Source organism: Solanum stenotomum, chromosome 1 (genome assembly GCF_019186545.1).
Source record: "Solanum stenotomum isolate F172 chromosome 1, ASM1918654v1, whole genome shotgun sequence".
Lineage (NCBI taxonomy): Eukaryota > Viridiplantae > Streptophyta > Magnoliopsida > Solanales > Solanaceae > Solanum > Solanum stenotomum.
Window position 1 is genome coordinate 12,286,522 of NC_064282.1, and position 22,505 is coordinate 12,309,026.

At 30.3% G+C, this 22,505-nt stretch overlaps 4 protein-coding genes and 1 non-coding gene across 5 annotated transcripts; 3 read left to right on the plus strand and 2 right to left on the minus strand.

Moving 5' to 3' along the window:
* The first annotated feature begins 4,310 nt into the window (after positions 1-4,310).
* Positions 4,311-4,778, plus strand: LOC125853384 (agamous-like MADS-box protein AGL61). The gene has a single exon (XM_049533067.1). It carries the CDS (start codon positions 4,311-4,313, stop codon positions 4,776-4,778), a length of 468 nt encoding a protein of 155 aa, XP_049389024.1.
* A 6,729-nt stretch (positions 4,779-11,507) lies between these two features.
* LOC125853379 (MADS-box transcription factor 23-like) lies at positions 11,508-12,320 on the plus strand. The gene has a single exon (XM_049533062.1). It carries the CDS (start codon positions 11,844-11,846, stop codon positions 12,318-12,320), a length of 477 nt encoding a protein of 158 aa, XP_049389019.1. The 5' UTR covers positions 11,508-11,843.
* Positions 12,321-12,938: 618 nt separating this feature from the next.
* Positions 12,939-13,044, minus strand: LOC125853986 (U6 spliceosomal RNA). The gene has a single exon (XR_007445286.1). It is a non-coding gene; the product is annotated as a U6 spliceosomal RNA (small nuclear RNA).
* A 499-nt stretch (positions 13,045-13,543) lies between these two features.
* Positions 13,544-16,311, plus strand: LOC125853362 (uncharacterized). The gene is made up of 2 exons (XM_049533044.1): positions 13,544-14,026; positions 15,216-16,311. The coding sequence occupies exons 1-2, from the start codon at positions 13,713-13,715 to the stop codon at positions 15,868-15,870; spliced, it is 969 nt and encodes a 322-aa protein (XP_049389001.1). The 5' UTR covers positions 13,544-13,712; the 3' UTR covers positions 15,871-16,311.
* Positions 16,312-16,857: 546 nt separating this feature from the next.
* Positions 16,858-21,761, minus strand: LOC125853355 (uncharacterized). The gene is made up of 4 exons (XM_049533025.1): positions 20,648-21,761; positions 20,412-20,561; positions 18,171-18,356; positions 16,858-17,333 (listed from the first exon to the last, which is right to left on the minus strand). The coding sequence occupies exons 1-4, from the start codon at positions 21,659-21,661 to the stop codon at positions 17,253-17,255; spliced, it is 1,431 nt and encodes a 476-aa protein (XP_049388982.1). The 5' UTR covers positions 21,662-21,761; the 3' UTR covers positions 16,858-17,252.
* Between the last annotated feature and the right edge of the window lie 744 nt (positions 21,762-22,505).

Genomic DNA, 22,505 nt, shown 5'->3' on the forward strand with positions numbered 1-22,505 from the left:
GGATCCCACACCCAGTATCGTTTTGAGCTAGATCCACAACTGCTATCTAAAGTCTCGGGAAGTGAACAAAGGGTCGTTCCAGACCAAAATCGATTTTCCGAAGCTAACCTAGCTGTCAGAATTTTCATCTGAGCACGTCTTCCAAAAAGGTTGACCAAAGTCAACTTTTCAAGTCATTACACGTTGTGCACGGGATACATTGTGTTTGATACATTCCACATAGCGGGATACATAGCGTTGTGCACGGAATACATGCAGGATACATAGGTAAAATAAGGGATTTTTGAAAATTTTGAAATAAATAGGGATAAATGGATATTAAGGTAAATAAAGGAGTGTAGTTAAGTAATTTGTCCATAAATTAAAGTTGAGAGTATTTTTTACCCTTTTCTCTATAATATATCATCAATTCATTATTTTAAACGAGAAAACATGTCTTTTTATTTGTCTATTTTCTATTAATTTAAATCATATGACATCTTGATTCTTAGATGAAGAGACGTGTTTTTTTTCATTTATATTTGTTTACTGTTGATTTAATTAACTTTATTTTTTAAGGGTTGTACATGGAAACATTGGAAAGTAATAGTTGAGTATTATTGTTTTTCCTAGGGAGAAGGGTCTGAAAAATACCCAATTTTGGTCGGATTTGCTGTTGTGATACTAAACTTTCATGAAGACCTATTACCTCCCTAGACTATTTAATACCGTATTTTAAACATATATACTTGCCTACGTGAACATAAAAAATAATGCAAAATTATAAATAGTAATGTGTCCACGTGGGCACATACATACCTTTAAAATACAATATTCAATAGTTCAGGAGGTAAAAAATACAATATTAAATAGTCTATGGAGGTAATAGGTCCTTATAAAAGTTTAGTATCGCAACAACAAATCCGACCAAAGTTGAGATATTTTTTAGACCATTATCCCTTTTTTCTAATCATAAGTAATATCCTAAAATAATTTGGTATCTAGAAACTATTTGGTTAAATTAAGAAAAAAAGTAAATTATGTTGTTTAATTTAAATGGGATGTTATATATTTTTCACTAGTCAAATCAACTTAATTATTTATGGTAAAAAATATATTAGCAATCAATTAACAAATAACATGTTGTTGTCTTGTATGAATTCGCTACGGGTTAAGGGACGAAGCCTCTTGACAAAATTAGTAACATATGTGTTAATTAGTTTTCATGTCTTATTTCATTTTACCATACTAATTATCTTTTTTTTTAATCCAGTTTCATTCATCCATCACGAAGAATCTACCTTTTTTGTAATATTTTTCTAATTTATTTATGTATAACTTATTAGTACCATCTTAAACGAAAAGATGTATCTTTTCATTTGTCTTTTTTTTTAGAATTTTTAAATTTATTTATGTATAATTCATCACCATTTTAAATGAAAAAATAAGTTTTTTTCATTTATCAATACTATATTGATTCAAATCACACAACTTCTTACCGCCTTAAGTGAGGAGATGTGTCTTCTCATTTCTATTTATTTACTAATAATTTAATTAACTTTCTTTTTGAGGATTGTATCAAAAAAGTAAACGATTTTTCTAATTACAAGTAATTTCCTAAAATGATTTGGTTTCTAGAAAGTATTTAGTTAAATTAAGAAAAAGTAAAATATGTTATTTAATTCAAATTGATTTTTTATAGATTTTTCACAAATAAAACTAGCTTAATTATTTATGGTATAATTTTTATTGACACTCAATTGACATGTCCTAAAGTGAATTATTTTAATGCTGATAGCAATGGAGAATTTTCCAAATGAGAGGCTAGAAGCACTTATTTGAGAAAAATACATTTTTGTTGAAAAAATTTGTGTTTGGTAAATCAATAAAACTGTTTTTAATTAAAAGCAGAAGTAATTTTTCTATTGTTGGGGAAAAAACTAAAAATTTCTTCTTCTTAAAAAAAGCAGAAGCAAAAACAAAAAATTATTTTTCTCAAAACTAAAATTTCTCTTTCATATATATATATATATATCATTAAATCTCTTATTAATTAATTGACATATCTTATAAGTCTGGTTAAATTTCATATAAGAATTTTATTTTACGTTTATAAATTATTATTTTATACTTTCCATATTATTTTAAGTATAATTTTATGGAATTAGAAAAAAAGATAATAACAATATTTTTTGTAAGGTAAAAAAATAAAAGAAAATAACAATTAAAGATTTCAACCCTTCCAATATATATATATATATATATATATATATATATATATATGCTAAATGACCAGAAAATTTGGCCAGAATTTGGCCAAAAATTTATAAAGTCTATAATATGTTTTTTATTTTAAAATAAACTGATCTTTTTTTTTATTTTTTAATTAAAATGTATTAAATTTAAAAGAGTATATAAAAATCTTCAAAAAGATAAAATAACATAGTGTGAAATATGTTATTTTACCATTCTGGCCAAAACTTCTAGCCAAAAAGATTTTTCATATATATAATATTGATTGAAAATTTAAATATATACATTTTAATTTAATAAAAATAGATATTTAATTAACTTTCAAACTTTCAAGTTTCAAGGGTAAGAAGTTTCCCATTCTGGTGTAATATGAAGAAAAGTATTCATTCAAACATAAACATGTTTTCTGTTTAGTAGTACATAAAAAAGGATCAAAATTAAGATGACTAATTAGTTTTTTTTTCTCAAAAATAAATCTTATTTTGAAATCCATTTGAAGTCATTAAAACATCATTTCACACTTTTGTGTAACAAGTTTATAACGAAAAAATATCACTGCTTTACAATGAATGTTTATAGGTGTTGGACCTCTACCAACTTAAATTAAAAGGAAAAATGCTCTGATATGCTCCTTAACTTTGTTATTTAGAGCATATATATTTTTTGTTATGAAAATAGTTCATATATATCCATGTTGTTATACAAATAGCTCTCATTTATTTTTTTTCCTCTAATGGAAGTGAAATAATTAATTTTAATTAATCTTTTAATAATTTTTTTGAAAAAAATATAATCCATATGGCATTTTTTTCATTTTTTTTTTCATATGGGCATATTTGATCCTCCTCGCACGTATATTTTTTTCTTTTTTTGTTTCAACTACTAATTTAAATTTATTATTTTAATGGTAAAATTTATTTATGTTTCACTAATTTTCTTGTAAATTTATTATAGATGCTCATTTTAAATGTATTTTCACAAACACAAAAACTAAATTATAATATAGCCGCAAAAAAAAAAATTAGTTTTAAATTTTTTCTTTACACTAAAGAATGGAATAAAAAAGAATAAGAAACTAGAATAATGATAATCAAAGAAGTAAAAAAAAATTTGTGGATGAAAAAGATTAAAATATATCTTGAACTTTGTTAGAAGGATCATATATATACTTCTACATGATTTTTTTTTTGATTTAAAGTAAAAAAAATAAATTTAAAACTAATTTTTCTAATTATGAATCTGAGCTCCTTTTGTAATGGTAAGGGTATATGCGAGCCAATTGTATAATGGGGAGGGTATATATGAGCCACTTTTAATTATAACGAGGGTATATCAGCTCTAAATGGCAAAGTTGAGGGGTATATTGGGTCCTTCCCCAACTAAAATAAACCAAAATTATAACTTACTTATAAATGTCATACGTAAATTTTGAGAAAGAGAAAATAGTAAATTTTATTCGAAAATTAGAGACAATGATGTTAGATTTCATGAAGTTTTTCTTAGTAGTTAACAAACAAGACAACAATTGTGAATTTTGTTAGTCACATGGAGTTCACAGTAAAAATTAACACTTCTAAATTTTATTTTATAAATCTATAGATTTAGGCTAAATGACCAAAATGAACACCTTTAATTAGTTATACGCTAAAACAATTTCAATAAGGTGAAATATATAAAAAACAAAAAATACATCTTTTATTAAACATAAGGACCATTTAAATAAAATGAAATATATTTATAAACAAAAATAAAGCATTATCCATATTTTCTCATATTTTTTAAACATAAACTAATTTGAGATCCTTTTGGTATATTGCTTACTTCCAAATTTGAATTACTATATAATCACAATTCACAAGTTAAACTTGGATATAAAATAAATGATTTTCTTCTCAAGATTTAATTACATTCCATATATGCCCATAGAATTTTGGAAACGAAATATAGAAAAAAAAAAAATTCAATAGATATCTGATTTTCAATCTCTCTCTATAAATTAACATTTCCACCAAACCTTAGAAGCATCCCAAATTTCAAAACAAATCTTACTTCTTGAAGAACAAAACGAAATAAGGAGAATGGGAACAGGGAAGAAGAAGATAGAGATCAAAAAAATCACAAAGAAAACTGCTAGAATGGTGGCATTTTCGAAAAGAAGGAAAGGACTTTTCAGAAAAGCTGAAGAACTTGAATCCTTGACAAGTTCTCATGTTACCTCTATTGTTTTTTCACCTTTTGACAGGCCTTATACTTACGGAGATGTCAACTCTGTTATAAAAAGGCATTTTCCTAGATGTATTCGCCCAGAAATGTCAACACCGGTGATGAATTCTCATCATTCCTCTTCTGATGTTTTTGGCGAATCTTCGGGGTCAAAATTATCATCAGCCCCAAAGGGGAATAGTCTCCGCAGTTGGGTGGAGGATATAGATGTAGAAGGATGTCAAAATTTGAATCAACTATTAATGTTGAAGGAGCAATTGGAAGGAATCAGAAAGAAGATTGTTTCCACAGATTCTGAATCATTTCAAGCTTTGTTTATCTAGCATGTTTCAATAGAATAAGTGGTCTAAAAATAGAGCATGAGCATATTTAAAAAATAATCAGATTGTACTATTGTTAAAATGCAGTTCAGAATCGAAAGGAGATTATGATAAGTTTTTTCCATTGTATGTTTTAATTATTTAGATTTATCATATAAATGAGCATTGAGTGAATTCTATAAATTAACTATTTCGTTATTGTAGTTTTAAAATTGATGTTTTGTTTCTGAAAATCATTTGTTTTTATCAATCAATCTCACTCTTAAGTAGTTCACTTTTCAAAGAAATGTGTTATATGTCTGACGTATATTTTAAAAAATTAACCCATGTGTGTTGAAAGGGCTGTCTTAACCCCTAGGCCACTAATTTTATTGTTTGAGGGCAAAATACATATATATGTATTAAAAAGATAAACAAAATATTTCTATTTTTAAATAAAAAAACAGATGGGTAAAAATAAAAATAAAATTCATAGTGACTTTAGTTTCCACTTTTCTAGAGGAATGGAAACATTTGGGAATATTTTTCATATCTAAAATATTACATAGAGATCGAGAAAATCACAAAGAAAACTTATAGAACAGTCACATTCTCAAAAAGATAGAAAACCTTTTCAAAAGAAGCTAAAGAATTTGTATTTATGACGGGTTTTCGTGTTGCCTTGGTTTTTTTTTTTTTTTCATGACAAGGGAAATCCGCAGCCGCGCTACTCTTTGGGTGCGCACAGGGTAAAACCCCCGCTCCTATGCAATAGCTCGCAAACCGCATAGGAGAGGTAACCCGCACTAGGCAAACCTGGTGCGACGAACTCGACCCAGAAGGCAAACCACGAAGGCAAGGGGTTTCGAACTTGAGACCTCCAACATGGAAGTCCCAAGCTCAAACCACTGGGCCACCCCTTCCCTTAGTTGTTTTTCACTAACCGAAAGGCCTTATACTTGTGGAGACGTTCATTCCGCTATAAAAAGATATTTTTCTAGTACTAGATGTATAAAATTATTAACTTTAGGACTACATTCTCATTCTTCTGATTCTGACTCTGATTCTGATATTATTGTTTATGGCGGAAATCATCGTCAATCTCGAAGAGGAATCTGTTGTTGGGTGGAGAGTATAGATATTGAACAATATCAAAATTTGAATCTTAATGTTGAAGCAACAATTGGAAGGAACAAGATAAAAGATTGTTTCCATTGAAGTTGTTGAGTCGTTCTGTATTATCTTTTGGTGATGATGTATTAATTATAATTTTTTTAGTATAATCAATTTATTTTTGTTGATTTTAATGAAAAAAAATTGGAAATGTAAGCTTCACACAACAATATAATATATAAATAATACATAAAGTAATATATAATAATAATATAAAACATAAATAAATAAAAATAAAAAATTACAATTCTTGAATAAAAATCAACCATACTTATGAGATATGTTAATTAATTAATAAGATATATATTGATAAATATGTACATATGTAAGGGATATTTTTGCCTTAAAAAAAATTAATTTTCTATTTCTGCTTCTGGTTTTTTTTTAAAATTTCTTCCCGAGCAGAAAAACAACTTCTACTTTCATTTAAAAATCAATTTTAAGAATTTGTCAAATACTTAATGAACTCTTAATAAGTTTCTTTTGAAACTATTAAATCATTTCTAATATGAATAATTTTCTTCCTTCAATTGTAGTAATAAATTAAGGAAAATTTACATAAATATACTATATTAAGAAAATATTTAGTACCATTTATAGCAATGTCATTTTCTTTTTCACTTGATTACTTTTAATACATTTATAATACAATTTTAAGACATATTACAAAGAACAATTTATAAAACACATATTACAAATTTTATTGATGAATAATATATTTATCACACATTTAATACACTTATAATACAATGTGTCAACTTCTTACCAAACAATCATAATATATTTTAAAACAATTATAATACAAATATTTCGCATACATAATTCACTTTTAATACATATTGCAGATTTATCATAATACTAATATATATTGCTATAAATAGTAATAAATAAAAAATATTGTTAAAATTAATAATTATTTATTGAAAGGTACATATTCAAGTTATTTTTCCATATATTAATTCTTTTAAAACTTGCAATTAAGAGTCTATTTGGATTGACTTAAAAAAATTAGGGTAGCTTTTAAGTCAAAATTAAAAAAGTTAAACTGAAATGACTTTTAAATCAAAATATAAAAAGTAGGGGAGACCTACATTTGATTTTTGACTTATTTTAAATCATTTTAAACTTATTTTAATTTTTTTAATATATATTTGTCAAACACTCCAAAAGTTAAAAACTAATTTAAAAGTAGATTTGATCAACTTTTAAGTCAATCCAAACACCCTCCATACAAACTACTCCCCCATCTCATTTTATGTGAGGTAGTTTGACTCAACACAAAGTTTAAGAAAGTAAGGAACACTTTTAAAACTTGTGGTCCAAAATGAATGATAGAAATTTGTGTGGCTGTAAATCATTTCATTAAGGGTAAAATAGACATTTTATAGTTAAATTATTACTTAATATAGAAATATGTCATTCTTTTTTAGATTGACTAAAAAAAAAAGTAAGTCACGGGACCGAGGGAGTATCATATATTTCATAATATTATCCATATAGTTAAACATTTCTTTAAGAAGAAGAAAAGAAAAATAATATAATTACGATGACAAAAATAATCACCATTCATAATAAAATATATTATATTATTTATGATGTATTAAAAATACTTCACCAATGATCATTAATAGTAAAAAAAATTTCCTCAAATCTCCCATAAAAATAAGTTACTCCTAATATTAATGAATTGTGAAATTTTATTCAACCATATAAACATTGATATCGGAAAAAGAGAGTGAAATGTATAATCTGATAAACAGAGTGTACAAATACTGAAACGCAGAAAAATCTCACCACTCTCATGGCTCTGCTATCGTCGAAATTGAAAGGAGTGGTAGTATATCTACCGGTGCTGCTCCTCTCTGGCGCCGCCTTATTCTTTTTTCTTTTTCTTCACCACCGCCGTGTAATTGCCCTGTCACTCCAACCACCACCACCGTCGGTGGCGGTGGTGGCTACAGATCTGGCAACGGAGAACAGATCTCGACGTCATCAGAGTATATAGAGTGGGTGAAGAAAAATAATTTTTGCTGGTTTAACCACTAACTTTTTTAACATAAATGGAATTTTACGGGACATCTATATACATATATATAGGCCAAACTAACTTGACATGTCTCAATGGACCATCATTTCTATTTATCTATTTTCTTCTTCTTTTTTAGCATTTTTAATTTCACTTTTATACATAATCTAATACAATAAATGTATAATCAAGCCTACATAGTAACCACAATTGATTTTTATGACCTCTCTTAATTCATCATTAAAAAGACAGCATTATTGTGATCAAATGTCAAGACCGTTTTAAATTGATTTAAAACCTCCACAAAAAAAATGAATGTTAAGATTAATTCTTAGCATTTATAATAAAAGACTTTATTTTTCTTTCAGTTACAACATAATTCTACATTACTTAATTGTAGAATTTGAAAGATTTTTACGCCATTAAAATTTGAAGACAAATATATAAACAGAATACAATATACATTTACTATCTCAATTTTTTCATGAATCAATATGCAGAAATAAATAAACAACAAAGAATGAGTCCAAGGAAGAAGACCATAACAATTCAAGATTATTTTGTAACCTCAAAGCATGAACATTACTATTATCTTGTGTTCTTGTAGAAATGTTGGATCAACAATACATTATATTACATAAATAACTCTTCCTTGATCACCTTTCAAGATATCATTCATGTAATATAACAAAAGCAATCATCAAGCTTCTGCTAAGCGTTTAAAATTTGATTGACATTGGTGAGTGAAGCAAGAAGAAGAAAAGAAACAAGAATTGAAACTTTTGAAGAAGTTTTAGCCTGAATCTACGAACAGTTAATTATATAAGTAGAATTTTCAACTCAAACTCTTGTATGAATGTTGATTTTTCTTCTTATGTTCTATTCCTATTCTCATTAAAATTCTTTGAATTTGTATGACAAAAAAACGATAATACTTTATGAAAATATTAATATTGAGGAGTTTTACATAAAATTAGGAAGAGACAAAAAGAAAATATGTAGAGTTGTGAAGGAGAGAGAGAAAAATGAAAAGAAACCAAGAGTGATGAGAAAAGTAGAGATATTAAATAAAAGAAGAAAAAAAAAGGCTCCATATATATAATATTGCCAAAATTAAAGTTTAATATACAAAGAATAATTTATTTATTTTGTTCCATATATATAATTCTTAATATGTTCCTTCCCTAAATTTATATTTTGTTCCATATATAAGTCTTATTATGTTCCATATATAGTCTCCCTAAATTTATAGAGAATAATAATAAATTATTTAAATGGTAGGAGATATTATTCAAAAACAAACAAAAATAGTGGTGGTATTTTAATTTTAATTCATTATAAGGAGAAAAATAAAGAAAATGACTTCAGTTTTGAGAGAAAACTTTGGAAATACAGGTTGTAAATAAGAAAAGCGCAAAATTAACGTGTTAAGAAAAAGGAAAAAGAAACTAAAATGAAAAAGAATGGCATTAAGGAAAAAAAAGGACTACCACATTTTGAGAATTTGATTGTATTAATTCCTTTTTATTCTATTTCCTTTTTAATTTATTTCATGTTATATAAAATTCATACAAAATAAAATTCGATTGGATGCATACAAATATAACTAAATTTTCACAAATATACTTCACAGAATTGATAAATACTTTTTATATAGTATTATATAACAAAATAAATGAAAGATATGATTTAAAAAATATTAGTAAAGATTTAAAAACTAAAATTTGAAGACATTATACTTCACAAATTTATTAATACTATGTGTATTATTTATAGAACAAGAAATTATAAATAAAAATATTTATATTTGTAATTCTTGAATAATTTGATGAATAAATTCATTTTGCTATCATACAAAATTTATATGGTAAATTCATTGATGTTTATAATTTGTATAAAATTAGTTTATGGAAGAATGATGTAGTACCTTTTATAGGCAAAAGAAAAATGATATTTTTATTTTATTTTATTGGTAATGTTGTCTTGATTATTACCCTTTTTTGGTTTTCATTTTGTATTTAATGTGTTTTTTTTGTTCGATATCTATATTGAAGTTCGAATAATTCGAATTCAAGTTTGTAGAGCCCATTTGTATTTTTTTAAAATTTATAAGAAAGATGCTTATGCAGATGTAAGGACGTAAGTTCATTCACATATTTCTCGCTCACATAGATTTTATAGCAAACAATTAAGAAAGGAACTAGAGGTACACATAATAAAAATAATCATACACTATATATTTCATAATATATCTTCTAAGTAATTCACATTTACTAATCAACTCAAATACATATTGTTTAAATGTTATTTTATTTTCATGAAATAGAGGGTATAATAAATTTAAATATATTTTTTACACTGCGTGAAGCGCGGACAATTCACTAGTTAGGATAAATTAGGTAAAGAGAAATTTCTTTCACTAATCTCTCATTAATATCATTACTTTAATTATGCTTTCTTATTTCTTTTTGATATAATTGATTTGATTTTGATTTTAATTTTAATTTTATTTAAATTTTTTAATTATAGTACTATATATCTATTAAAATTAAATACTGAGTAAATATTTAAGGAAACATTATAAAGTAAGGAAACTCATTTACCAAATTTTAGAGATTTGACTCATCTTCATTACATATCCTCACTATTTTTTCAATTGCATATATTTAAATGAATGATACATGTTATTTAAAATTTAAATAATTAGATTTAATTTGATTTATTATGCTTTTTAATCATAATTAAAGGATAAAATAGGAAAAACTCACCAGGTAAAGAGAAATCTCTTTCACTAATCTCCTCATTAATATCATTACTTTAATTATGCTTTCTTATTTCTTTTTGATATAATTGATTTGATTTTGATTTTGATTTTGATTTTAATTTTAATTTTATATCATAAATATCTTTACAAATAAATTTAAAAATACACATTAATAACTCGGGAAACTTAGATTATTAAGGACCCTTTGGCGCACAGGTCAGGTGTTAAGCTCCAAAGTTGGAGAAATTTTCAGCAAAAATGGCTCCAAAAGTTATCATGGTAAGAGAAATTATCACCCCTTTGCTTAATTTGTACTCATAAATTCATCAAAAGCTCAAAAAAATATTTTTTTTGGTTCGTTAATGGTTATTGATTAAGTATTTGGGGAATTTGCAGGTAGCAGAGAAGCCTAGCATTGCTTTATCGAATGCCTCAGTACTATCTGGTGCTCAAGTATGATTCTTTCTTTCTGGGTCTTCAAAATCTTGCTTTTTTTCTTCTTCTTGTGGTTCAGTCTGTTTCTGATGTGAATTTTTATTTGTAAAGAATTGTTTTTTATCACTTCTCATATGCTTGTAAGTTTTTGAATATGGTGTTTGAGCTAAGATTTTTACTGAAGGGTACAAAATATGAAGAAACAAAAAGGGGGTTCAAGTCCTCGGCCCTACTTGGCTCCGCCCTTAGTTGGATAGTCATAATTGTTGATATGCTGAATGTGGGGAAATACATGACTAGCTATATATGCAAGGAAGAAATTTTAGGGATAGTTTAGTTTTCAAACTAGTTTTTTCGTATATACATCAAAATTCAGTCAACGTTCCTTGTTTGAGAATGGTAAATAAACAAATTAGGAAAAAAAATATAAAAGGCGCTGGAGAAGTTAATTCATTTTTTTATATATAGAGACAGAAAAATAAGGAAATCAATTATGGAAAAGAAAAATAATTTCAACAGGAAACTACCAATTCATATAGTTTTAGAAATCCTTACCTAAAAGGTATCTGATTTTCAATGTCTCCTATAAAAAATAAATATATTTACTCCAAATTTTTAATTTCAAAGCAAAATATACTTGTTGAAGAAGAACCCGAAAGAAGAAAAAGAAACACAGAGGAAATTTAGGAGAATGGGCACAGGGAAGAAGAAAATAGAGATCGAGAAAATTATAAAGGAAACTTCTAGAATGGTTACATTCTCGAAAAGACGGAAAGGACTTTTTAAAAAAGCTAAAGAATTTGAATCCATGACGGATTCTCGTGTTGCTTCAATTGTATTGTCACCCACAGGAAGGCCTTATACTTGTGGAGACGTTGATTATGCTATAAAAAAACATTTTTCTAGTAGCAGATGTATGGAATTATTAATGTCAGACATGAATTCTCGTGATTCTAATTCTGATATTGTTATTTATGGTGAAACTTCGGGATTGAAATCATCTTCAACTCCGAAGAGAAATAGTCTCCGCAATTGGGTGGAGGGTATAGATATTGAACAATGTCAAAATTTGAATCAACTCTTAATGTGGAAGGAACAATTGGAAGGAACAAAAGAAAAGATTGCTTCCATTGAAGACGTTGAGGCGTTTGAAGCTTTGTTTGTTTAAATGTTTTTAACTTATTTGATTTATATACTTGTACTCTGTTATATATTAGTAATTATATTGGTATTTTTGTTTAGTATGATCAATTTAATTTTATTTATTTAAAGAATGTTGTTGATTCCATAATTTTTGAAAAATTGTTAATTGCAAATTTGAAACCGTAAGCTTCACACAGGGTAATGATTGTAACACTGAGATATTACTACAATAAATAATAATTTAGCGCACATTATTTAACGCTAATAATATAATTCATGCTATATTGTATTTAGCGATAATAATAAATATATATTTATAAAACACTTTATATAAATGTTATCAAGATTTTAGTAACTCTATCATAGCATTAGTCGTGCAAATTTTTTATTTAGATCCTCACCATTAAAATACTTCATTATTATTAATTGTTCACTTTTTCTATTTGAAATATTACATGTTCAAATAAAAAATGTGAACAGTTGATAATTAAGATGTATTTTGAAAAACCTCACATACTTAATAATTTAAGTATAAAATTTAAAAAAAATCAAGATAACTCAACTATGTTTTTGATCATTTCTTTTTGTCTTACTCTTTCAAGTTTCAAGTCGTATGAAATCACTAGGCTATAAGATATTATTGTAAAATTTAGATTATTTCTTGATTTGTGAGTGTCATTTTTGTGCAAGAGTCGTGTTAATCTTCTCTGTATCGTTTCAATTTTATAGATTGAGAAGGTGAAGCTCCAAAAACTTTAAAAATACAAATAATTGTGGCCACACTTGAAACTAATACAAGGAATTACTATAAACATAAATTTAACTAATTTGAGATCATAATGAGGTTCTTCCCAATTTCATTGTTTTATCATTATTTTTTTTCAATGTATTTGAAACTTAATAAGTTTCTTTTGAAACTATTAAATCATATATAGTATGAACAACTTTCTTCCGTCAATTGTACTAAATTAACTCTTTTAAAGCTTGGAATCAATTTTGCAAACTAACATATATTTCATAATATTATCCATATAGTAAACATTTGTTCAAGAAGAAAATATATATATAATTACGATGAAAAAAAACATCATACATAATAAAATATATTATAATATTTATGATGTATTAAAAATTCTTCACCAATGATCATTAATATTAAAAAGTAATATTTTTTTAAAATCTCCCATAAAAATAAGTTAACATTTATTCAATTCTTATATGGACATGTCCTCCCATAAAAGCAAAAATGATTTGTGATATTTTATTCAACCATATAAAAGTTGCAATCGGAAAAAAGAGAGTGAAATGTACGATCGGCTAAACAGATGGTACAATAGATCGAGAGCTCACAGTTGTGCGCCATTATTGAACTACAAAATCTACAAATACTGAAACGCAGAAAAATCTCACCACTCTTATGGCTCTGCTATCGTCATCGTCGAAGGGAGTGGTAGTATCTCTGCCGGTGCTGCTCCTTACCGGCGCCGCCTTTTCCGCCGTATTATTCTTCTTTCTTTTCTCCTCACCACCACCGTGTAATTGCCCTGTCCCTCCAACCACCGCCGTCGGTGGCTACAGATCCGGCACCGGAGAACGGATCTCGACGTCAACAGAGGATATAGAGTGGGTGAAGAAACAGATCGAAGGTAATGGACTCCATATGGCGGATAATGTGCTGCGCAAAGGGATCAACCCTCGTACTCGCCAACAACAGCTTCAGGATCTTGTTCAGTATGAAACTTCCTCAATCTATTTTTCACACTTTCCTCCATGCTTGGATTAATATGTGATGTTGTGCGTATGGTGAAGTTTAAGTATTTCACACTCAGCTTGTAGTGTAATTGCATAAAATTATCAAACATATTTTTCTAACTAAAATACTTTTTTGTATAATTGAGGATTTTATTGCAATTATACTACAAGGTGAATGACCTGTGAAATTTTGATTGAGTTGTTAAAATGGTCATGCCTTTATTGTGATTACTTGTAAAATCTGTAATTTGTAGAAATTCCTGTCAATTGTTTGGTTCTACTTGAAGTTTGTTTCCTCTCTTGTAGTACTAGGTGACACTGGTTAATGTAGAAAGATAGTGAGATGAAGAACGTTATTCATGCTGTTTTAGTAATTTGTTCCTGACTTCTGTTTATGAGGGTATGGTTTTTGCTTGAGGAACATTCCTATTATCTATTTAGTTTAATAAGATATGCAATCTAGAAGGGAATTAATGTATAATCTATATGATGAGTGCTAGTGATGACATAGTCTTTGATCTCGAAAAAAATAAAGATATATAAATTGCTTCGGTAGGGGAATTGAGAGAAAGAAGGTAATGTGTCGTAGGTTCCATTTTATTCTTCCCCATGGGGCTGGTTGTTGATTAATTGAAGGATAAGTAGATGATTAAGAAGACACTGGTACTGTTCATAAATAAAATTATCTTATTTTGTCAAATCAAGAAGAATATGATTAAGAAGACATTGTGCTTTGGTAAGTGTTAGTACACTTATTTTGTAAGTTTTCTCTTTTATGGTTTCACCATCCTCTCCCTTTATATTATTTTCCTTGAAAAGAAAGAAAATGTGCTTTTAGTACTCTCAGTAATAAACATGAAACTAGGCTCTAATGAGAAATAAATATTTTATTACAGTTTGAGTGATTTCATCACCCTTGTTTTTCTTTTTCGTTATGGAAAGATAATGCATAGACCCCAACTAGCTTGGGAAAGAGATATAGTAGTTGTTGTGGTTGTTAAAAAAATAATGCGTAGACATATTTGGTTCAGTGCATGGCCAGGAAATGGAAATTGTTACTTAGGTGCTTTCCTCTTGTATGCATCTGAAGTGTTGATCAAGTGCTATTGTTAGTAGCTACTCAGCAGTAGCTCTGCTTGTCTATTATAACTTCTCTGTCTTTTTTCAGGTTCAAGGGCATATCACATTATGAAGGAGAACCAACAAATAATCACACTGCCCTTCCTTGTCCTGGTGAACTCCTCGTAGAACAACACCATAGCAATTATGGAGAGCCATGGGCAGGAGGGAGGGATGTTTTTGAATTCCTTGCAGAGTCAGCCCATCTAACCCCAAATGCCCAAGTTCTTGAGATTGGATGTGGGACTCTTCGTGTTGGATTACATTTCATCCGGTATCTGAACCCAGAACACTTCCACTGTCTTGAGAGAGATGAGCTTTCTTTAATGGCTGCATTCAGATATGAGCTTCCATCTCAAGGCTTATTACACAAGCGTCCCCTTATTGTTAGAGGTGAAGACATGGATTTCAGTAAATTTGGATCCGGAACTATGTATGATCTGATATATGCAAGTGCTGTTTTTCTTCATATCCCTGATAAACTTGTTTGGGTTGGTTTGGAGAGGTTAGCTGCTAAATTGAAACCTCAAGAAGGTCGAATCTTTGTGTCACATAATATCAAGTTCTGTTCACGATTGGGAGGAGAAGAATGCACAAAGAGGTTGAATGATTTAGGGCTAGAGTATATTGGCAAGTTTACACATGATAGTTTGCTATTCAATCACTATGAAATTTGGTTTGGGTTTAGGAGATTCAGAGCTTGAGGTCGTGTGGTTGTTTGAAGACCTAGTGTTCTTGCGTGTATTGTCTAAAGCTATTGTGGAACTGCATTTGAAGGCACGCTCTTGCCTACACATTCTTTTGTTACAATTCTTTGCTGGAATTCTGGCACGAAATAGATCTTTGTAGCATTTGTGTGTAAGAGATGCTGCAATGTCCCAAAATGGAGGTGGATCATCATTTACATAAAGCTAACTCCTAAACTTTAAGAATCGAATTAACTGCGGAGGCTGATCATGTGATGAAGAAACAATTTCACGCAGACAAGCTGATATATGAAACAAGGTTGATCTGTATCATACCTGATTTGTAACTTTTGTTGTATCTTGAACTTCTAGTTGTAGCAGGCTTTTTCATTATCTGCTATGTTGTGCATTATTTCAGTCACCACTTATGAAACAAAGTGACTATATGTTATTCTTGCTTCTAGATATTGTTTAATGCAATTTAGGATTATTGTCCATCTTCCAGCGTCAAGTGATTTGGAGATGTCCCTCTCTGTACCAACAATGCAAATGATTGTTAGAGATTCTTGGCATGTGGCATTTGCTACTCAAATATTGTATGGATCACTTGTTAATGATTCTGATCTAGTTCATGACCTATTAGAAGTAGAAAGCGCTATGGTGGAATCTTCAAACTACTTTTTTTGTAAAATGATCTGCGGTTCTCCAACAACTGCAGGATATTTCTCATCTCTGAATATGATTTGCTTGATTCAACAATTTTCAATTTATTATTCCTCATTACTTTCTGAAAATCAAAATTCAGATTCAAAATGACAAAAAAAGACTGAGATGCGCCTTCTTTTGAGGTGTCCTGGTCATATTTTCACTTGTTAAATGTAGAGTACATGATACTTCGCCTAACATCTGAGAAAAAACTCGACAAAACTGAAAGGGATTCATTGCTTTAGCCATATTGTTAATAGAATGCAACAATGATGCAACTAAAAAGGAACAGTTGCAAGAAATTAGGCCTCCCCAAAGGGAGGATTGAAATTATTTCGAGAAGTATGATCCTCGTATCTTGAGGGTAAGACAGCTCCGTGTGATGGTAGGCTATCTATTACATCAAGTAGTAAGCAAATCCAAACACCTAAGCACTAAAAAAGTTACCAGAAATCATCTTCAAATTATTGAAAACTGAGATGTCTCAATGCCAATGGACAACCTTAAAACAAGACTATCATTATATGTCAAATCAAAAAGTCAAAATCTCCATATCAGAAACCAAACGCGCAGCATTTCTAGTAAACAAACTTGTATTGCAATATTTCCTAGTCATTGTTCCGCTCATAGTGTTGTTTAAGCACATCTATCTCAACTTCTATATTGAAGACATCTTTTGGGGGAATGGAGTGAATCTATTTGTAATGCTGAGAGGCTTCCATTACCACCTTGTCCATGAACTGGCATTTCTTGTCAAATCCCCACCCTGGGTTGCTCTGTAAGATAGATAATTGTCAGATATTACAACACAGTTGAAACATACGAAACAAGCGTCCAGGTAAAGGATGAAACAGTCACAAGATATCTTTCTCTTTTAGATACATGATTAATTTAAGAAAAAACAAACAACTAATCTATAGAACTAACTTAGGATTTTCAAAGGAGCCAAAGACCTTTGATATAAAAATGAAAAAAAGAAAGATGATAATACATAAAACAACATACCAAGTGTAATCCCACAAATGGGGAAAAGAAAGATGATAGTGACTGATAATATTCGAATTGAACACTATAAAAAAGGTCTGTAGTCCCATGACATTCAATGAAAAACTTCTTCCCACAAGAGCAACATATCCAGAAAGCACTATCAAGTATATTAGAAATCATGGGTTGTTGGTACTAGTCTCATTTAAAGAGGGATAGTTATTCTTTTATAAGTAAATAGAAGACGATAATAGTCATTTTTTTTGGGGGGGGGGGGGGTAGTAAATTTTCCAATTGCGACATTTTACATAGCAAGTTTAAGACCACAGAATTCAAAGGACTACACACATCTTTAATTTAAGTGATGACGTTTCATACTGTTTTGTACTAATTATGATGGGATATCCCTGCAATACACGTAAATAGAGACCTAGTGACCAAATAAGAAGAAGATTGATTCCCTCATTTTGCAAGTCAGTTTTTCATTTCTTTAATGCTGAGAGAGAAATCTTTCATTCTTAGACCAGTTTTCTATGTCTTAATATTCAGGTAATGAGGTTTCATACTGTTTCATTCTTATTAGGCTTAAAATATAATTAAAAGCAAATGAATGTTTGATAATACTTGACCTGTAGAGACAGAACAGCACGCTCTGTGAACCGCTTTACTGAATTGGGTGCACTTTCTGGAAGAGTTTTTGCTACTCTTTCCAGCTCTTGTTGCTGTTGCTTTGCCGTTACTCTATCGGGCCCACTGTAGTAATCAACTATCTCTTTCATAAGTGGGACAGTCTCCATAGTTTCTTTGATGACTTCCTGCAAGGAAAAAATGGATGTGAAGTCAGCTAAAGAAGATGATCAACAAAGAAAAAGTTACCGAGGGATTAACTGCTTCATTTTTTATGATCATTAAGTCGAACAATTTCTTTCCTAAGTGGCACAGTGTCCAGACTTGACTGCAATGAAAACAGAATTGGGTGATTCTGCTGGATCTGGAGCTTATAGTATTATTAAGGGGAAAAGGTTATTTAGAGATTGCTTGGTAGCTAGCAAGGAGGTAACCTATCCATGTATTAATTTCTGTGCAAGTTATACAACATCTGGTAGCTAGTTATGAAGTTAGTTATCCATGTATAAAATTACTATGACGGTTGGTTTGCAATTAAGAAACTCACATAATTAATACATGTAGAAGTTATGACGGAATTGGTGTATTATCTTATGCAGGGTAGAAGATGGAATAACCAATACCTGCATAACTATCACTTGCATAACTAGTACCTGCACAATTCTAACCAGTTACTAAACGACTCCTTGGTGTTGTTAAGAGCCATTGTTTTGTTGCTTAAGGGATGTGAAGCAACGGCAATCGTTTCATGGGTGAAGACATGCGCTTCACGTAATTGTGTATTTTAAGCAATAACATAAGTGATTCACGTGCGAAACAGTTGGTTCTCTAAATTTCAACTTAGAGGGGTTGACTCATATCATTGTATATTGGATGCTAAAATTAGTTATTTTAATAGCAATTTGATTATTATAGAACTAAATTTTATACATAAGATTTTTTTAGAAAAAATCCTTATATTATGCTCTTCACCTAAAAAAAAGGCTTCCCGTCGTTTCTCCCTTTTCACTCCAAACCTCATGGACCTTGTTGCCTGTTTGCGCTTTCTGTTTACAGAACTGTGGTTATTTCATCAATGTTGACGCGAGTAAGGGAAGAGGCACAACTTGAAGCTACCTTGTGGGAGAACCAAGGGATGAGCAATAGCACTAAAGGCAAATGTTCTCTTAATTTCATAGCACAAGGTTTACTTCTGTGTATTAATCGAAGTTTCCAACTGCGACAGATTGTCCCTATTAGGGGATTGCTTTGGCCCATGAAGTCTGAATATCCAATTATGAAAGAAATTTAAATTGACATTTTTAGTTGATCCTTCTTTTTAGGAAAACCAGCATAACCACTTCTATAATAAAGCTTCATCTAAAAGCATGAGACTTTTGAACCTGCCACTATACAGTACAATCCCCAAAGGTTCAGGAATGTAGAATCCATAGAACAATCACTATAACTACATGTACTTAAATCCTTCTTTAGTCAATGGATTTTCATTTGTTAAGGCGTCTATGCATAGATCTGTATACTACTATAGATTCCACTGATAGCTTGGTATCGCAACAACCAGAAACCTAAAGAACTTGTGAGGTTGTCAGACTAACATTCATATAACCACATCAATACTAGTGTAGTTCATACATCAGGCGCACCAGTCTCTCTTTCTCTCCCATTTCCATGAAATCCACTATTTTGCTGTAGAGGGGTCGAGGCATAGCATTGGCCTTTTTTCTTTAATAAAGAGTAACAATATTGAAAGTTCTTCACTAACCAAAGGGCCATCACCTAGGCTTAATTTTTGCATATGGGACTAATACTTTAAGCATAAGGTGCAAGGTGAAACTTTAAAACTGGAGTAGAGATTAAAGCACTAGATTCGTGGGTCATATGCCATGAATTGTCAACGAGAAATTGATTAAGCCCTCTTTAGGTTTATGAAATTAGCACGATTAGAGACATCGTACCGTACAATGTTGATCAAACGTCCTGGGCATACATGAAGTGTAAAAGCATAAAAACAATGAAGATCTTACAAGCACATAGTGCAAAAGATAGATCAAATCACAAATAGAGGAATATACGATATGGTTTAAGAATCTAATATCATGTTAGGTAAGGTTTAGCAGGATTCAGCAAGTATAAGATCCTTACAAGTTCGACTAAACATAGCTGAGGTAACACAAATATAGCAAATGGTTTATATAACAGAACGCAATATGACAAAAGTAGAAGCAAGTTAGATCCCGTTTTACCTCCCACTCTTCTTGATCCTTAATCCCTTCATATGCCATGAGGAATGGCTTCATTTTTTCAAGAGCATCACGAAGAGGAATTGGAGGTGTCTCATCAATATCAGGATTGCTTTCAAAGTCTCCCATCAAGTACTCTGGTTCACACTCTATCTGCAGAAAAAAGTTACATCAGAGAACTATATAAAGCAACTGAAATTACTTGGATAAAATGAATCTTTCAACAAGCCAAATGTTACCATCATGTTAGTGTGAAGGGCCTCTATGTAGGCATCATCCATGGGAGAAGGCAACACTCTGGCACTCATTTCTTCAAAGCCTTCAGCCAATGTATTCATACCTTCAGGTCCAAGCTTCTGAGCCAACTTCTCCCCATCAGCATCATCACCTAGATAAAAGCCACTCTCCAAACTACCATCTCCTCTCTCCTCATCCCGACGACCTCTTCCTCTTCCTCTTCCCCTTCCCCTTCCCCCTCTGCCTCTCACCGCACCACGACCACCCCTCCCTCTAAAACCTCCTCCCATTCCCCTTCCACCACCAACATCACCATCACCATCACCATCATCACTTCTTGACAATATCCCTACAGCCTTTTTTACTGCATCCTCCCTACTCAACCTCTGGAGAGGTGGACTGCTCGCTCTCTCCCCTGAATCTGCAACTTTCTGCTGCCGAGGCCGGAGATGGCGATTCTCTTCCTTAGGCTTCTCAGAGACAGGAGAAGCCGTTTGCAAGGGCTTCCCTCGCCCCGCACCAGTCAAAACTGATATTACACTAGAAGGGAGATTTGAATCATCTCTCGGTTTCGGAGCATCAGAAGAACTAGAATTTGAATCAGCTGTTTCTTCTTCCTTCGCGAAGAAAATGGGTTTCCTCAGTGGCTGCTGTTGCTGTTGCGGCTGAGGTGGTGGAGAAAATGGACCGATCCCACCTCGGCCACGGCCAGCAGGAGGATTAGGGTTATCGACAACGGAGTAAAATGAGGGAACAATTGGGGACGAAGGTAATGGTTTACCTCGACCTCGTCCATGTCCAGTTCCAGAAGGAGTAGTAGGAGTCGATGATTCCGGTTTGGAGTCTTCGGATGCGGATTTTCCCGGACTGAATCCAAAGTTTGGGAAATCGGAACCTCGTCCCCTGCCTCTACCACCTCCGCCGCCGCCGGAGAAAGTGGAAAAAGCGTAAGCCGGTGAGGCGGTGGTGGGTCGGCCAATAGAGCAGTGAGAAAGCTTGCTTAAGCTTCGTCTCATTTCTTGTGAAGTAGTGTTAATGAGATCCCAAAGGGGAATGGTGCCACTTCGTCTCCAGCACGAGGGTTTAACGACCCGGCATAAAGTGTTTCAAGTGATAGTTTTGGGTTTAGATTTTGTAAAAACAAGATTCTACTAGGACTAGTTCGTAATTTCAAGTATTATTATATTTTAACAGAAGTTTGTGGTTTGCTAGTTTTTAGAGATTAGAGCACACAAATTGATTTTCGGATAACTCAATCCCTTAAATTCTAATCAATAAAAGAAAAGTTCATACTTATAACCAATCGATTTCGTTATTATGAAAACGTCTCCTGATTATATTATGAAAACAAATTTCATAAAAAGTGTTTTCTAGTATTTAGTTTGTCAATAAAAAAATATATTTTTCAATTAACTATTTATTAAAGATTCATAATTACTATAGGAATGACTCTAGGAATGACTATCATTGTGTCAATAAGATCACTACTAATGTCTAATATATTTATAAAATATATAAGTAGGCCCCACCATTTTCCACTTAAATACTACATCTTATATATTATTAATTACTATACTATAAATCACTACTAATATCCAATATATTTATCACACTATATAAGTGGGCCCCACCACCTTCCACTTAAATACTATATATTATATATAAATTACTATACTATAAATGACTTAAATACTCCATATTATCTATTACAATAATTAACAATTATTTGACACTTTAAATTTTATCAATGCCATATAAATTAGGATAAAAAACCTAAGTTATAATATTTAAATATATTTAAAAATAATATAAGTAATACTATACATTACAATAATTAACAGCTTAATTATTTAAAACTTA

Coding starts and splice junctions, on each gene's coding strand:
- LOC125853384 (XM_049533067.1), top strand. CDS start 4,311: ATGGGAACAGGGAAGAAGAAGATAGAGATCAAAAAAATCACAAAGAAA.
- LOC125853379 (XM_049533062.1), top strand. CDS start 11,844: ATGGGCACAGGGAAGAAGAAAATAGAGATCGAGAAAATTATAAAGGAA.
- LOC125853362 (XM_049533044.1), top strand. CDS start 13,713: ATGGCTCTGCTATCGTCATCGTCGAAGGGAGTGGTAGTATCTCTGCCG. Junction 14,027..15,215: donor CAGCTTCAGGATCTTGTTCA/GTATGAAACTTC, acceptor GTCTTTTTTCAG/GTTCAAGGGCATATCACATT.
- LOC125853355 (XM_049533025.1), bottom strand. CDS start 21,661: ATGAGACGAAGCTTAAGCAAGCTTTCTCACTGCTCTATTGGCCGACCC. Junction 20,562..20,647: donor CCCTTCACACTAACATGATG/GTAACATTTGGC, acceptor TTTTTTCTGCAG/ATAGAGTGTGAACCAGAGTA. Junction 17,334..18,170: donor GTGCTGTTCTGTCTCTACAG/GTCAAGTATTAT, acceptor TCTATCTTACAG/AGCAACCCAGGGTGGGGATT.